The following is a 17,874-nucleotide window of genomic DNA, read 5'->3' as shown; positions in this document are numbered from 1 at the left end:
TTTTTAATTTCTTTTTTCAAGTATTCCATTAAGATGATTGACTGGTTTTTGTGAACTCGATAAACAAAAAAAAAGGTATTTTCTAATTTAGTTGTCCATCTACTTCTCACGAAACGCTCCTCATACCAACCTTAGAGCATGTTCTAGCTTCAAATCTAGAATATCTTCTATATTTATATCTAAGGAAAATTCCCAATAGGTACCCTATACTTTAGCTCGAGTGACAATTTAATATTGTAACTTTAAATCACTATAATCTAATACTCAAATTTTCATTTTGCGAAAATTCAGTACCAAGCCTTAATTCACCGTCAGTCATAAATAATTACCCACAATTTGTTTCGAGCAATGCGTCAATTAATTTTCAAGATAACGAAAATGACCCCAGGCGACTGGATTGAAGTCATCAGTTGTTGTTGGGCTTCAAAATCCTGCAACATGCTGAAAGTCATAAACTGAAATATATCTTGCGTTGAGGGACGACCTCAGCCTCAGGCGACTGGATTGAAAATTGATTCCAAGGAGATACAAGGTTGGGACGTTGGGCTGCGGCCAAGCCAAATATGATGGTTAATACCATTTGCAGATGGGGACATGGGTGGCGTAAAGGGCGGCCAAGCCAAAGATGATGGCTCATGGCTGCAGCCATCTCCATGGCGGAGGCCGCTGAAGCAGTTGAATGGGGAGAAGGAATGGCAGAGCCGGTGGAGACATACAGGGGGAGCAGTTCCTCAGATGTGTGAACAAAGAAACAGACTCATTGCATGCAACCTGTGCCATCCTTACACAGCCTTGTCCTGTACTGCGCCGGGTGAAGCCAACACTCAAAAATGCCATGCGTGTATTCACACAAATCCCCTCGTCGACATGCCTCTTTTCGGAAATCAGGGCAGGGAACGCAGCTGTAGTGGTACTTCCTTGGGTCTCTCTTGCGAGCGTTCTCATTTGGGTGAACGAATGGACACTCGGACCGGTCATGAGAGTAATCTCGGGAACAAGGGCGGACTTTAAAGGAGAACATGCGGTAACTCATCTGTTGCATAGATGCTGTTCTTGATATCAGGCAGAGATGGGTCAATAGGGTACTCCTTTTTCTCCATTGCTGAAGAAACAGGGTGATCATTGAACTTGATCATGGGAGATGAAGTCGAGTCTGAGGCAAACGACGGAGATACATTTTCCGGGGATGATGACAAAGGGGGTGAATTTGAATTCGATGTGGTTGCGGAAATCCGCAGATTGAGCTCCCCAATAGAAAAACCATCAGAACCATTGCTCGCCAGGAGCTCCTCAAGCGCAGCCTTCACATTAGGGAGCTGAGATACAACAATAACATCAGCAGGCCGGTGGCCATTGGCATCCACTGAATTCCGGGCCACAGGAACGATTTATATTAGCCACGGATAGAGTAAGGATTAGCTTCAAGACATCAATACTACCATAAGTTGCAGCAACCATCAAAGGAGTTCTGTGCTCAAGTACTATCTGCTTCGAGCCCTTCTGGCGGACGTACCAAAGACCAATCTCATTGATAGCAGAGGCACCACGCTCCAACGAACGCTTGAAGCCTTCAACGTCATTGTTAGCCGCGAGCTCAAGTAATTTCTAGAAGAAATCTGGTTTCTACAGTCAGGTGATTCATGCTTTTCATGGGGTTTTTCTTTCTTCGGAGGATGGAGGAGAAGATGGCAATGATGAGGTGGACTTTAACCGCTCCGGTTCACCACACATACTTCAATTGCCTGGAAATCCACCGATTTCCAGATTTTGAAGACAGAGACAAGCTAAGCCACGATTAAGCACTCCATTAACTTTACAGATCTCTCTTTTGTTCCAATAAAAACAGGGCTCACATTGTCACTACCATTTGAATGTGATCGACTCACTGCAGGAATAGAACTCCCACTACTATGGATAATACCATTGGGAGATCGGCCTCGTGAAGGAGAACATGATTGTCGTCTAGGTCTTCCATTAGAACTAGGCCCAACAGAAGATGATCGAGTGCTCGGAGCTCCAGGCCTACCTCTAGAGGCTGAAACTGGCCTTTTCTGGCATTGATGTCCTTAAATTTGGAGGAGCATCCAGTGAGAAACCAGGCATCTCTGATGGATTCCAAGGTCTGGGTTTAACAGTTGGTGAAGTACCACGTAATGGCACTGGATTTCTTGCTGCTGTTGGAACTGGCTTGGAGGTTGAAGAAGACTGTGCAAGAGGAGCAGAGACAGTAGATACACTGGATGGTGTTGATGGTCGACGTGTTGGTGTTTCTGACCTTGATGTAGATTTGGATGCTGGAATTGAGGAGCTGAGACAGTAGATAATACTCTCGAATGTGACGCCAGAGTTGAGTGAAGCATCCTCGAATAAAGAGCGAGAGTTAATACGACGTAAAATGGTCGGAGTTGAGTAAAGGAGAATAGGAAGGGAAAAATGGTAAAAAGGTTCGAATTTTTTCATAAAGGTTAGTTTTGGTATTAAGAAAATGTTTAAACCGCAACTACATAGTGATGGTCTGTTTAACCGTGAGTTAACATTATCCATCGCGAAAAATCCCTATATTTATTATTCATAGGAGATATTCACAAATCACAATACACTGCGGGAATACGGCTGAGGAGAGCATTTGGTGTATAGCAGATCCCAACTCGCTAGGCCAGAAGAGAGAGCCCAAAAAGACTGTAAAAGCCAAAGAAATCGGATCTACTCCTCACACAGGTCATCTCACACCGACCTCACACGCACATCTTACGTTTCCCGTATTTATACCTTACTCGTTATTATTCACGGAAATGTTGAGATGTGCATATGAGGTCGGAGTGAGGCGCTCTGTGAGTTAGGAGCAGATCCAATCTCCCATTAGCATTCATGAAAGCTGCTGTGATGCGCTGTGAGGCGGGCTATGTGAAGAGCAAATCCGAATTATGATCTATTCGCTATTTCTCAACTTCCCTGTACGTTATTTCGAAAAAGGGTCGACCGCAACACCTTACTTTCGAATGAGGGAAACTCTGCCCAGCGGCTGAGAACCATCGACACAGGTACGTTCTTCTGCATTTTTACTTAATCTTCTTTTCTCTTCACAAGTACTAACCGAGACTCGCCGTTCTTCACCGTGTTAGGTATAATCAACCGCCACTTCTTTCTTTGTTTTTTTTTTTTTTTTTTCTGATTCCATTGATGCATTGTGGCTTTAAATGTATATTCTCCACGTTCAAATAACTCCTTACGGTTAAGGTTTAACTTTTCTTAACGTTCTACATCTTTCTCCACGCTCAATGCATCAATTTCCGAATCCGCCCAAATAATTTGCTATTACTAGATCTCAACCGTATTTGATTTCCCTTCCAAAAACTCTATTCCTTTTTGACAGTGAGGACTAACCAAACTCCATGACAGTGAAATGCTGGTGTCATCCTTCTTTCAGAGAATATCAAGAGCTGTTGATTATCTTACTCCTCCCACAACGACAACCTCTCACATTCCTTGCTCAAAGACGTCGATATGCTTCTTCCCCCTCAATTCACTTTTCAAAATCTCTCATCAATTTTCATACTACCCTTTTGAGTCAAGTGCTGGTTGTTATGCCCCAAGGCAGACCTTTTGATGCTTAAACTGTCCCTGCAATTACTAGGCTCAATTTCAATCCATGGACTGTTGAGACTGTCTGTGAAGTTTTGAGATCCACTCCTAGATTCTTTTTCCAATCTGCTAGATCAATTGAACGCCAAAAAGGTTTTAGGCACCGGCACCTTTTAGACAGAAATCTACGACTAGAATCTTACCCATAATGAGAGTACTTGTAGGGAGATGGCCTGTGTATTGGCCAAAAGGAATAGGCTGAAAATGCTGCGGAATTTTCTTAAAGAAATGGCTGGAAAAGGTAACAGACAACTTGTGACAACTGCTACTATCACCTGTTTGATAAAAATTCTTGGAGAGGAGGGCTTAGCTAATGATGCATTGGCAGCATTTTATCGGATGGAGCAGCTACATTGTAAACCTGATGTTTATGCTTAAAATATGGTCATATGTGATCTTTGTAAAGTTAGGAATTTTTAAGCAAGCAAAATTTTTTAGTGGAACAAATGGAATTGCCAGGTTTTAGATGCCCTCCTGATATACTTACATAGTCAATTTTGATTAGCTCTTATTGTAAGCATAGCATGCAGACTGGGTGCTGCAAGGCCACTACGAGGAGGTTGTGGGAGGCAAACCCTACAATGTTGGTCCCAGCTACCTGGGTCTTGGGAGGGATGGACCATATACAAGCCTAACCTTCGGCATTTTTAGCATGAAGTAACCACTCTCAGACCTCAAACCTGTTTTCTCATTCTTGTCAGCTGGTAGGCCCCTTAACCCCCTTCACAGTGGTATTTCTGTCCATTACTTTTCTTTTTTTTTTCAAATTGTCTTTCTAATGGTAGAAGGGTGAAGAAAAAAAATGCTTGCACTACCTAATTCTGCTTGAAATGTAGTCTGGTCATTTTGACTTATTCTTGGTGTTCATACCTTTCCCATTTGCAATTTAGTCCAAAATCTCTCTTTCTCTGTTTTTGGTTGTATGAATTTATGATCTCTTCTTTTTATTTATAAATTAGTGATCCCATTTATCTATTATCTGTTATATTTTACTTCCTCTCCTTCATTCCTTATGCCTACTTTCTGTTAACTTCTTTCCCTTTACACAGTTTAGTTGATTTGTCACTAGTTCTTTACTTCTTTTTAGTCTGCTATCATGCTTTTTTGCATAGTTGATCTCTCTCTCTCTCTCTCTCTCTCTCTCTCTCTCTGTCTATCTCCCTCTCTCTAACACACACAACAACAACAACAACAACAGCGTACATCCTTTCCTTTTCTTTTTGAATGAAAGTTACCTTTTTCCATAAAAAAAACAGAGAGACAATGCCCTCTCTTTTCCCCAATGATGGTTCTATTTCATTTAAAGGGTCCTGTTTGCTTGAGGCTGAAATGAAGGCCTCTGTTTGGTCTTCTGACCTGTTGAAGATGTTTTCCCATGTGAGAAGGTTCTGTCTTTCCCCTGATCAGCAACATCAAACTTAGAATTTTAGTGAAGGGAGAAAAATCTTACATTCCAAAAGAATGGAACAGAAGACACGCAACAAAGCTGAAGGCTGACACACTTGCATCATAATGTCAAACAAGTTATGGCTGATAGCTTAGCCGAGCAAGGGGAAAATAGGGAACAGTTGTATTGAGCACAGTTGTAATTTGTTTTTGGTTTTGACTGTTGGGAGAGATCGCAGCTTGTGCCTCTCCTTGAAGACTTGTAACTGTTTCTCTTAACTTTCTAATAATAAAATCTTCTTACTTATCAAAAAAAGTCAAACAAGTTGTAGATGCAATCCCAGGCTGGGTGTGCCTTACACTGAAGCATTCTTTTTCACTCTTGCCCTTGCTAGAGTGATTTTGTTGCAAACCTTACAACTTTTAATAATTTCTTGTAAACCACATTGAAGCATCATTGGTTATCTAGAGCAGCTCTTGTGCTTTAGTCTCACCTAGTGAGAGATAATATTAGAAAAATGATAATTATATAATTTCTTTTTCTTGCAAACCTTACAAATCCATCTTATATTACTAATTGTGGACCCAACTTAAATGAAACAATGTTCAAGATGCATGGTGCATAGTGAATATGTAAGGCATACATTGCTCATGATATTATCTTCTTCTTTCTAGTGCAATTTTCATGATAAAAAAAGATGTAACCACACATGACATTTCACATGTATGTAAGAAGGACCCACAAGTACCCTTGCCAAATGGTCTTTCGGTCTTTCAATCTTTCTAGATTTTGAGAAGATCTTTAAAAAAAGTGCAACCAAACGATCTTTGGTTTTTCTAGCTTTTGAGAAGATCTTTAAAAACATTGCAATCAAATGACCTTTGGTCTTTGAAGATCTACCTGTGAAAGCTCATTAGTCTTTTGAGGTCTTGTGCTTTTGGAAGATCTTCCTAAAAAAGACTTGCCAAACGCCTTCATGGTTTTCAGTCTACCTTCTATTCATTTGATTAGTTGAACTTTTGGAGACGTTGCTTGTGGTGTAAACTCCGAACCAATGTAAACTTGCACTAGGTCCAATTTTGAATGTGTTTGATAGTGGTATTTTTATGTGTCGTAAATCAATGTAAAATTCCATTAAAGAGAGTTTTTACGTCGATAATTGGTGTAATGTTAACATTGACTTTTTCGATGTAAAACTCTTCTCTCTTCTTTATTGATGTAAAAATTTCTATCTTGCTCCCGTCTCTCTTTCCTTCTCATTGGAGGTGATACAACGGTTATTGTGTTTGCCTTCCTTGTTGTCGTCGACCAAGGCATGATGCGATGCATTCCACTACCTAGAGATGTGAGGCGTAGTTTAGAACGTAAGGGACTAAGAGGCGTAAGCCTTCCAAACACAAGGAGGTGTAAGCTTCCATAAGAGGAGGGGGGATGAGGAGGAAGAAGAGGTAGAAGAATCTCATTTTTCTTTCCCCTTATCTTTTCTTCCCTTCCCTTCCCTTTCCTTTTCTTTTCTTTCTTTTTCTCTTTTTTTTTCTTCTCTTTCTTTCTTTTTCTTCCCCTTCCCTTTCTTTTCCTTTCCCTTCCTTTTTTTCCATTTCTTTCTTTCTTTTTTCATTTTTTTTTCTTTTTACGTGAGGTGTGCATGAGGCATACACCTCTAGCACTGGGTATGATCATTAATCCGACCTAAAAAAACTTATTGATCTAGATCTTCAATAAACAGATCTGAACAAATGAATTTTCACTGATCTTAGATCTGGTGAGAAACACCATCACTTTCGCCATTGTTAGATCTGGTGAGAACCATCAATTTTCCCTTCAATCTGCTAATGTAAATGCGCTGAAATGGTGTTTGTTTTTTTTTTTTTCTCTTTTATTGAATTGGTTTTGCAATTTGCTGCTTTAGGTATTGGTCAACTATTTTTCTCCTTCCATTTTTAGTTACAATCCTGAAGACCTGAACGGATCTAATCTGCTACTGCCTGCAGGTATCCCATCTGCCATTTATACTCTGGCGCTTCCTCTCTTTATTTCTTTCATTGAGTGTGTGTAGATCTCGTACTGAGCCTGAACCCATTCTACATACAGCTTCTATATTTTGATTTGCCTGGTGATAAATCTGAACCAATCTGATTTCTTAATCATAAATAGTAGCCCTGCTTTCACTAACATTTTTGTGCATGTTTTTGTTTGTTTGTTTTTCTGAACATAAATATATTGAATGTATGCACTGGAGTAGCTGGCCATATGCATTGGATTAGCTTATTGGCTGGTGAGGGTGGAAGGCTTTTGTATCTTTTTTTTTTTTGAAGAATAAAAATAAATTTCATTAGAAAAAGGAAAAGAATACAATGGAAAGGTGACAAGACATCACCCAAAGAGGAAACACACCTAATGAACCCAAAAAGACCTCAAAAAACCACATACTAAAACCCAAAAAGCCACATAACTGGCAAACCTTTAAGATTCACCCAATCAAATCAACCTCAAGCAAAGGCCAGGGAAAAAACCCACGAGGAATCCCCATGAAAGCATTTACAGCCAACCCAACCTCTGATCAGAAGTGCAATCCCCCCTTGCACAACAACGGAGGCCTCAATCTTCCTCCACAATCTCATCCTCCTGGCATGGATCATCTTCGTCCCAAAGCTTGTCTTCTTCCCAATGAACTTTTTTGTTCAACTTCTCTTCCCATCTCCTCCTTTCAAACTCCTCAAAGGCCCTTCTAGAAAACTCTCACCACTCCAGAAGACTTTTGTATCATTGCAATATCCCTTCCCTCTTGAGGTCATGGTTGATATTAAGATTTTATTTCCCCTCCTTAAATCTTTTCTATGATTTTTTTATCAATATTTTTTTTCTAGAAAAGTTCAAGGATATTAAAAGGCAGAATAATGAAAGGTGCAATTTACCAAAGTGAATGCACTAGTTAAAAGAATACAGTTGATTTCTGGATCTTCATTGCAGATGACATTAGCAGAACTTGCTGGTGAATGGAAGCTCTCTCCATTACAAAGGTTGTACCTTCTATGGACTGGGTTCTTCCTCCTGAGGGTTCTAGTATGAGCTAAGTTTTCATGGTTGCTACATCAGCAACCATGACAGTTCAGTGATTGCCTGAGTAGTTAGTGAACTTGATCTATGATTAGTAAACTTGAACTTATTATTAGTAAACTTGAGATTTTATACGCATAAAATTGTTTTGCAAAAAAAAAAAAAAACTGATGTTATATGTTTCAATCGTGTTGCTCTCATAGGTTTTAAGGTCTTGACACGGGAGATTCCAGTCTCATTTGAACCAATTGAGACAAAATCTCAAATTTTCTAGGCACCAAATCTCTTGATTCTCATTTTAATTTTAATTGATGAAACTAATAAAGGATTAAATGCAAAATTAAGCTTATGGACAAATGTCCTAGCAACAAGAGGTTTTAAAATCTGTAGGACTAAAATAGCGTATGTAACATGTAAATTTAGTAATAATAGGAGTGTAAATTAGGATACATGTAAGAGTGGAAACCAAGAGATAACTCAATGTGATCATTTCCGATACCTTGGTTCAATAATTCATAACAAGGTAGATATTGAGGAGGATGTCACCAGAGAATTAGAGTAGGTTGGGCAAAGTGGAGGGTTGCATCTAGACTTTTGTGTGATAGGAGAATACCACTTAGGTTAAAAGGAAAATTCTATAAAACAGTTGTAAGGCCAACTATGTTGTATGGAGTAGAGTATTGGGCAGTCAAGAGACAACATGATCAGAAAATGGGTGTGGTGGAAAGTAGGTTTGATGGTTTAGTCACATGCATAGAAGACCACCAACAGCTCCCGTTAGAAGTAGTAAGAAATGATTAAACACTACTGCACTAATAATTTAACAGTGGATATGGAGGGTTGCATCTAGACTTTTGTGTGATAGCAGAATACCACTTAGATTAAAAGGAAAAATCTATAAAACAGTTGTAAGGCCAACTATGTTGTATGGAGTAGAGTATTGGGCAGTCAAGAGACAACATGATCAGAAAATGGGTGTCGCAGAAAGTGGGTTTGATGGTTTAGTCACATGCATAGAAGACCACCAACAGCTCCCGTTAGAAGTAGTAAGAAATGATTAAACACTACTGCACTAATAATTTAACAGTGGATATGATTTTTAATAGAACGGATTGGCGAATGGATGGGAAACAGAGATCGACCATGTATTTGTAACTACGTCTTTGAAACAAATGATAACAAAAATGCATCGTCTATTTGCATCCTTTCTCCCACATGCAGACTGTACAAATGCAATCCTCTACAGGTCTCTATTTTGCGTTTGGCTGGATTGAAATAATTTGTATTCATACCCTACAGACTTGTACTTCTACTCCAAACCAAACACAGCCTCAATGCTTTCTACTATTTGCATGTGTTTAGAATTCACATGGATGTAAGACAGGTGGCGCTTTTTTATTTGGGATGTAGCAATGGATCTAGAAAGTAGGTAACTAGCAAATCTGAAGCGTCCGTAAAAATAGCCCCTGAGCTCCCTCGTGTTTGAATCCATCGCTAAGGATCTTGAAAAAACCTTTTCATTCCTTCGCCGGAGAGAATTGGAGAGCTCCCATTCCCTAGTGATAGGTATGCTCCCCTCTTCTTTGTCTTCCTTCTCTCCCATGGTGGATTACTGTACTTTTAAATTTGAATCTACATAAGTCACCGAAGTGAGGTATAGCAAGCAGTTCTCGTTTTCTTGAGATTTTCCATAGGAAGAGAAAGGGGGCAAGTGAGATACGGAACAAGTAATTGGTAAGATTTCTTCTGAATTTGATTTTTATGCACAATAAACCCTGAAGTCTTCTTATGTTTTCCAGAAAAATATTTTTTATCCTGGTAAAATTGTGGTTTCATATTGCAATTGTATGGCTCGGTTGTAATTTCTTCTAAATCCTTGACTTTTTCGAAGGGAATAAGGAAATTCATTAATACAGGGTAACTGTTTCCTATAAAAAAAATCATTAATACTGGGTACATGAGAAGATGTACAACTGAAAACTCTCCAGAGAGATTACCAGCCTACAAGGGCAGGAAGCAACCACTAAACAAAGAAAACCTATGGATCCCAGATTTGGCTAAACCATCGGCCAAAGAGTTAAGTTCCCTAGGGATCCACCTAGTCTTTACAGTCATCTTGGCCATAATGTCTCTTCCCTCATCCAGTGGCCACTGTCCATCTCTCTTTACCATTTATTGGTGTTGCAGAGTCTCCTTCGATGGTCAGGGGAGAAAGTCCCTTTTTCTTTTTTTTTTGCAATTTGGAGTCCTGTTAAGATAGCCAGAATCTCAACTTTTTTTGGAGTCTGCAATACCTATTGGGCCACTAAAGGCCCAACAAATATTTCCATCTTCCTTCTTGATCACACCTTCAGTTCCAGCCTCCCCTAAATATCCTATAGCATTTCCATCAAAGCTTAAACTTGTTCCCACCTCCCTAACTGGGAGAACCTGAACAGAGTTTTGAGTCAAGCATAGTTTTCAAGGCATCTATCAAAAAAAGGCATAGTTTTCAAGGCATCTAGGCGATTCTGGGCAACACTGGGGCACCTAGTCTCCTAGTTGCCTAGGCAATAAAAATTTTATAATATAAAAAACTAGCTTTTGGTTAGTTCCCTAGTTTTATATACCATTCAACATGTATATTAAGTGAAAAAATAGCAATTTTCTTTATTAAGAACATTAAATTTCCCTTAAAAATGTGGTAAATCATCACATCTAAAAGATAAAAGTCTTTTACATATATTAATTGCATTATTTTCAAAAACAATACTACTATAATAAGTATTAATAGAGTAATTTTATATCAATTAGCAGCTAAAGAAGGTTATTAACTTTATACGATAAATATTCAAGATGGAAAATAAAATAGAAAAAAAACAAGGATGGAGTTTTTGTTTTATTTAATTAGACAGTGAGAATAAAAAAAGAAAGAACCTCTTTATAATTCTATTTTTCCTTTCCTCTTTCTTTTCTTCTTTCTTTCTTTCTTTCTTTCTTTCTTTCTTTTTTCTCTCCTCAAAACCCTATGATCTTTTAAATTTCAATAATAAAACATCAAAACAAAATATAATTGATATATATATATATATAGCATATAATAAAATGTATTAGCACATGCATTAATATGATACAGCAATACAAATGATATTATAAAAGGCACCCACCTTGTCATTTTTGTCGCCTAGGCAGGGTGCCTAGTTGCTAAAAGTCAAGGCGTTTGGGTGAGACGCCCAGCCAAGAGCGCCTAGTTGCTTGGGTGGGCACCTAGGCAACACCTTGACAACTATGGAGTCAAGGGAGAGGAGTGTAAAATTACCACTAAACTCCTTTGTGAGTCCAAAAAAGTGAAGCCTTTGAAAACCTCCATGTTGTAACCCATGTATTGCACAAAAGTGTTATGTAGGATAGGAAATAAGGTCTTCAGTGGTTCTTGCCTTGTTTTCAAAATTGTATGTTTCTTTCTTCCCAACTCTTCAAAGCATGAGTCAGCATGCTCCAATAAGCTTTCCTTCTCTTGCCCAAACCCCTACCACGCCTTTGCTTAAGAAGATCCGATACATGTTCAGGGGCTGCCCAGCTATAATCAACAAGGTGCAGGAAGTGATTTCAGATTTTCCTCATCTCAAACCAGTGGAAGGAGGTGCTTGGTAGATTCACCACCATGAGGGAACAAGATGCAAACACGAGGGGAAATACATAAACTACTCTTTTTCTGAATCAGATCACAAGTGTTAATTTCCCCAAGCTAAGGTTTGGTTTCCCCACTAGAGGTCAGTCTAAAACCTAATCTCGTTTCCATCCCCCACTCTATACCTGAGTACCTGACAAAGGCAATAAACTTAATGTAAGTCGAGGAAATACCTTTCCATGGGTTTTCCATGTTCTCCTGGATCAAGTGGACTTTTGCTATCCCAACCGTTAGCATTCAACCCATGCTTGCTCTTAATGGCGGCTGTCCAAAGTGTATTAGGTTCAAGAGGGTACCTCCACAACCATTTTCCAAGAACTATGTTCCTCTCATGTTTGTGAGTGCTTAAAAATAGGGAAAATTCCCGATTAGTACCCTGTACTTTGGGCCTAGTGCCACTTTGGTCCCCAAACTTTAAAATGTGACAATTCAGTACCCGGACTTTCAAAACATAACAACCCAGTACTTGCTGTTAATTAGCTGTTAACCAGTCGTTAAGTGGCATTTGAAAAAGACACAAGTGCCCTTCGAGTGTCATCTAATTTTCTTTATCAACCATCCAAACATTGTCAAAAAATTAACAGCCTCAAATCCTTGCCTCTTCTATTCAAGAAAGTTGGGGTCACCAGAATGCCCACTCAAACGTGACACCAACTTTCTTGAATGGAAAAGGCAAGGATTTGGGACTGTTAATTTTTTGTCAATGTTTGGTTTGTTGATAAAGAAAATTAGATGACACTCGAAGGGCACTTGTGTTTTTTTCAAATGCCACTTAATGGCTGGTTAATAGCTAATTAATTGCAGGTACTGGATTGTCATGTTTTGAAAGTTTGGGTACTGAATTGTCGCATTTTAAAGTTTGGGGACCAAAGTGACACTAGGCCCAAAGTACAGGGTACTAATCGGGACTTTCCCTTAAAAGCAAGTGCTTATTTGGGCCATTAAGCACTTATTTGTATTTGGGAAATAAGCCTGAAATAAGTGCTTATTTCTTAAGCCCAAATTTCCAGCTTTTTTTAAGTGCTTATACTATAAGCACTTATTCAATTTTTTTCTTCCAAAATTATCCCTAGTTGAATTTTAAAATACCACTTATAAAGTTATCCCTAGTTGAATTTTATGAAAGCACTTTTACGAAAGCATTTTTTAAAAGTATTTTTATGACAGCACTTTTTATGAAAGCACTTTATAAAACTTGCGTAAAAGTACTTTTATAAAAGTGCTTTAATAAAAGTACTTTCTTAAAAGTGCTTTCAAAGGGTATATTTTGAAATTTTGAAAGAAAATGAAAAATTAGTCACAAATGCTTATTTAAGTGCTTATTAGACAAAGCTACAAATGCCCAATATAAAATAAGTGCTTATTTTAAAAAATAAGCCACTTGAAAAATTTGGGTGCCAAATGCAAATAAGTGCTTATTTGAATAAGCACTTGCTTTTAAGCACTTATTTTTAACTTAAGCACTCCCAAACGTGGCCTTAGGCTTACACACCTGTTTCCAACTTACTAAATGACATCTTTTTTCTTCACCACCATCCCATAAAAAAATATTGTTGCATCTTCTCAATCTGAGTTTTTACTTTTGATGGAATGAAAAAAATCGAATAGCAAAGTTGGTGCCTGCTTGTGATGTAATTCTATTGTATTTTATGCCTTTTTAATTTAAGTGATGATATATTCATTTAATTATAATATTTTTTGTTTTCTTAATTTGATTTAATTGTATGTTTCATTTGTTAATTTAATTATAATAGGTTTGATTTGGTTTCATTACTTAATCTGATTTTTCTGTCAACCCATGAATTGCATGGTTTCCTGCTAGTTTTAATATTATAAGGTAAACAACTTGACCTCAAACTTCTTCCTCTTTCCTCATATCAAGCCGAATCTTCCATCTAAAAAAGTAATCATTTCCACCAGCTGCCTCGCGATTGGTGACGGCCTTTGCGATAAAGACCCCATACTTTCACATTCATTTCTTCCATCTGCGACAATTCCAGTATGAGTGGAATTGCTGCAAGATTATAGAACAGTGAGTTGTTTTGTTTTTTGACTTTTGTAACATCTAAAATGTAGGTGCTATGTGCTTGTCAGACTTGATTTCCCCAAGAACATGACAGGACCAAATGGATCCGCTTCTCTCTACTTTTGTTCCCTTCTGATCATCTCGGAACTTTGTTGCATTCAATTACTGTTTAGTTTTTCATTTTGCTTTTTCTTCCCCTGGATTTACAATTGATTCCAATCAATGGTCAGAATTTTCTTTTCACATTGCCACCTATATTAGATCCAACTTATACCAAAATTCTGTCAGGAATGTTTTGTAACGAAGCACAAGTAGGTGAGTGAAGATGTGTGTTTATGCATCATATCCGATTGAGAGTAAGAAATCTCTTGGTGTAGGTTCTTAATCTATCCATTTATGGCGGACTATCACTTTGTATACAAGGATGTTGAAGGAGCAAGTACACAGTGGGACGATATACAGAGAAAACTAGGTAACCTACCTCCCAAACCTGCTGCTTTCAAGCCTCCCCCCTTCACTCCATCTCAAGATGAGGATTTCAAACCCAAAGACAAGACATGGATTGATGAGAAAACTGAAGAAGAGCTTGAAGAGCTTGAAGACGATCGTGATCTTGATGATGACCGATTCCTTGAAGAGTACAGGTTCTTATTATATCTTCAATCTTCTTATTTTTAAAATTTTATGGAACTTAGTAGAAATTAGGTTTCTCCTTTTCTAATATGAATAAATCAATGTTTTTTTTTTTTTTTAAATTTAATTGTCTTAAAGGAAGAAGCGGTTGGCAGAAATGAGAGAGGCAGCCAGGATTTCAAAATTTGGATCGGTGATTCCAATATCAGGAGCAGATTTTGTTCGGGAGGTGTCACAGGCTTCTCCAGATGTTTGGGTTGTGGTGTTTCTGTACAAGGAAGGGTAGTCTGCGAGATATCCATTTTTTGCCTTTCCCTTTACTGTTTTGTGTGATATTTCCTGAATTTATCTGTTTTAACATTCTCTTATCCAAATTATTGTCGAAGTTGTTTAAAGATGCGTTCAGTATCCTACATTTAATCCCTTCCATGGTAATTTGCATATTTGAAATCTAAATCTAAAGAAGAAAGGTTCTGTGTCTGTGTTGCATATAGCAATTTTTACAACAACATAGAACTAAAAATATTTAATTTGCTTCTAAGGAGTTTCTTGGTTTTAATTTTATTTACACTGTCTTGATTAAATTGTTAAAATTTTCTCCAAAGTTTTATGCTAGTAGAAATGGAGTTGGCCATCTTACAAAAACAATCGAAGTAACATATACAGGGATACCTTTATTAAGAGAGGCCTAGATTATTTCTATAATTCCTAAGTTTCATGGCCAAACCTTCTCCTTCTGAGGAAAAACACCTTGATGAGACAAGTATTTGGCTTTTAACCTTTGACCCGAAATCCCAAATAGCACGAGATTTATTTATAAACTCCCAAGCTAACTTTGTCAAGAGAGATTTATTAATCAATTCAGCTTACTTGAGACCTAAACTACCATAGATTTTGGGGAGTACACATTTGCTGTCACAAGCCCATTTCAGCCCAAATTTACCCTGATCACCTTCCTGACACCACCAAAAAGCTCTGTATACCATCAATTCTATTTAACACTTGATTTGGATATTGTATAGCAGGCATTGTATGAACAGGAATTGCCTGAAGAACAGATTTCATTAGGACTAACTTCCCAGCTTTGGACAAAGAACAGGCTTCCCAACTGCTTAGACTTGAAGTTTTTTAATAATGTGTTGTAAAGTAGATGATTTGTTCCTACTCCAGAACATGGGAATTCGTAGATATATAGCATTTCTCTCAAATTTCTGGATGCTCACCCAATAATTAGGTTGACTTCATTTATCAAAAAAAAAAAATTGTTGACTCTAAGATTTGATTCAATCTTGTTCATACAGTATTTATCTACGATACTGTATTTTCTGATGGTAACTTAATACATGGAGTTTTTTACATATCTTGTATAGCTAGGAGGCTAATTAAAACTTTTTATGATTTTGGATCCATCTTATTTATCTCACTTTTTATACAGGAGTATTTTTCTTAGTTGATTCATGTTGTAATTTGTGGCAGATTTCCAGAATGTGGGCTACTTTTACGTTGTCTGGAAGAGTTGGCTTCAAGATATCCAGCAACCAAATTTGTCAAAATAATATCTACAGACTGCATTCCAAACTACCCGGATCGTAATCTTCCTACCCTATTGGTGTATAATAACGGTGCTGTCAAGGGAACATATGTTGGTTTGCACCATTTTGGTCGAAGATGCACACCTGAAGGTAATTTTCCTGTTGAACATTCATTACGTTAACATTTTATTTAATTTGGGTGTCAGTGGTTCTGTTTGTCTAATATTTTAAGGGCTAATAAACAGTTGCCAGGTTTAATTTACTTTGTGTTATTAGCATAGATAGCTTCACATATAACTATTTCTATAAGCCTCTTTTTAGTAAACAATTACGATTGTTTCTATATTCAAGTGAAAATAGAGATCTGAGAAGAAATAGAAAATGTGATTTTTCACTATAATCATCGATTTAAAGAACCTTGCTAACTTGAAGTACACTCATACCTTCATCTATACATCCTTGATCCTTGTATAAACTCTGTCAATCGCTATAATGTTTAGTGATCGTTATTTGTTTCTTTGTAAAATTTCAGGCGTTGCACTGACTCTCTGTCAATCAGATCCTGTGCTTAACGATGGCCTGGGCGGAAGTGATCAATCACAAAAGGCTGTCATTGAAGGAGTTCGAAAGAAGTTTTTAGAGAAGGTTGTGGTAGAACATGAAGACGATGATGAGCATGGATACTCTAGTGATTAGAAGGGTTTCATGCAATGCTTAATGCTTTATGGTTTGTGCTTGCATGACTTGTCATGTTCTAATCTGGTATGGAAATTATAAGGGCAGGCCTGGTAACCCTTTCCAAATGTAAATCACTGTTCGCGTGTCTCCATAGCAAAGCTAAATGCTTTTCCATAGGCATGTTTGGCTTGAAGGAAAAAGTAGGGAAAGGAAGGAAAAGGTAAGGAAACCTTTACAAATTTTGTATAGGTTTTCATACCTTTCCCTACCTTTTCTTTCAAACCAAACATAGCCTTAATGTAATCATGTGTGGTGGGTTCAGCTTCTATTTGCCAATACATCAGATGCACATCTGGTAAATTCTATCACTGTGGTTTTCTTGCTCGATTATCTTAGAGTATCACAGATACTACTGTTCACAGACGAATTCGCTTTAGGTTGTTTTCTTCCATTGCAAATATCAATACTGCTAAAATCATTGCTCAAGTAATTTGCCCTTCATCTACTCTCTCTCTCTCTCTCTCTCTCTCTCTCTCTCTCTCTCTACTTTTCAATTTTCATCTATGTTTTACAATACGGTTGAGCACCAAAGTTATACCGTTTGGAGAAGAATGCTGTTATCCTGCGAAGACCTGAGCTATTGCTAGCAACAAGTATGACTTTGAATCCCCGTCGTTGAACCCTATTTCAGGCACAATCCCAAGTCCTAACTAATACAGAAGTCCGCTTCGGTTGGTACTGTATTACTTGCCCAGTGCCTCAACCCTGACGGACCCCGATCTTGAGGGAGATATTGGGATATTAGTATTACCAGTCCGGGTCTGCCGGAACCTTTTTATTTTTTATTTTTCACGTTCAATAATAATATTTCGAGCCGTATGAAAATAAATCGGTTTTTTTTTTTATCCTGGTAGAAAAGTGCACAACAGAGAGATGGTCTATATTACATTATTATATACATGAGCAGGTATGCATGCATTAAGTAGGTAGGTATATAATAGAAGATGACGTCGTCGTTGTCGTTGTTGTACGCAACAGTGGAAGAGACTGGGTAACTGGGACCGACTCTGAGAAACTTCAAAGAGGACCGGCGAAGGTTCCATCCAAGTTACCTCTGTTCATTTCACTTGTCAATCTGCACGAACACAATGATATGGTTAGTTTGTATGGACGACACATGACACAGCTCTTCCTTTCAAGATAAGTTTTACAATTTTAGTGAAGTTTTGACTTTTGAGTACCCATTCGG

At 37.9% G+C, this 17,874-nt stretch overlaps 1 protein-coding gene and 1 pseudogene across 5 annotated transcripts; one reads left to right on the top strand and one right to left on the bottom strand.

The window, feature by feature from the left end:
* Positions 1–353: 353 nt before the first annotated feature.
* On the bottom strand, positions 354–1,731 carry LOC148862637 (zinc finger CCCH domain-containing protein 30 pseudogene; annotated as a pseudogene).
* LOC148862636 (uncharacterized) lies at positions 437–16,756 on the top strand. Of its 5 annotated transcripts, none has more exons than XM_088977794.1 (6): positions 437–2,464; positions 2,641–3,041; positions 14,160–14,426; positions 14,554–14,697; positions 15,892–16,097; positions 16,480–16,756. In XM_088977794.1, exons 3-6 carry the CDS (start codon positions 14,179–14,181, stop codon positions 16,641–16,643), a joined length of 762 nt encoding a protein of 253 aa, XP_088833920.1. In that variant the 5' UTR covers positions 437–2,464; positions 2,641–3,041; positions 14,160–14,178; the 3' UTR covers positions 16,644–16,756. The 5 variants fall into 5 exon arrangements, with proteins under 5 accessions (XP_088833920.1, XP_088833922.1, XP_088833921.1 ...); XM_088977796.1 differs by adding an exon at positions 7,021–7,142 and having other exon boundaries at positions 463–3,041; XM_088977795.1 differs by adding an exon at positions 6,939–7,020 and having other exon boundaries at positions 463–3,041.
* The last annotated feature ends 1,118 nt before the right edge of the window (positions 16,757–17,874 follow it).

The sequence above is a fragment of the Nelumbo lutea genome, chromosome 3 (genome assembly GCF_056320005.1).
Source record: "Nelumbo lutea isolate HS-2025 chromosome 3, American lotus-T2T, whole genome shotgun sequence".
NCBI classification, from domain to species: domain Eukaryota; kingdom Viridiplantae; phylum Streptophyta; class Magnoliopsida; order Proteales; family Nelumbonaceae; genus Nelumbo; species Nelumbo lutea.
The sequence above is the reverse complement of the archived record's forward strand: the minus strand, read 5'-3'. Positions and strand labels throughout refer to the sequence as shown.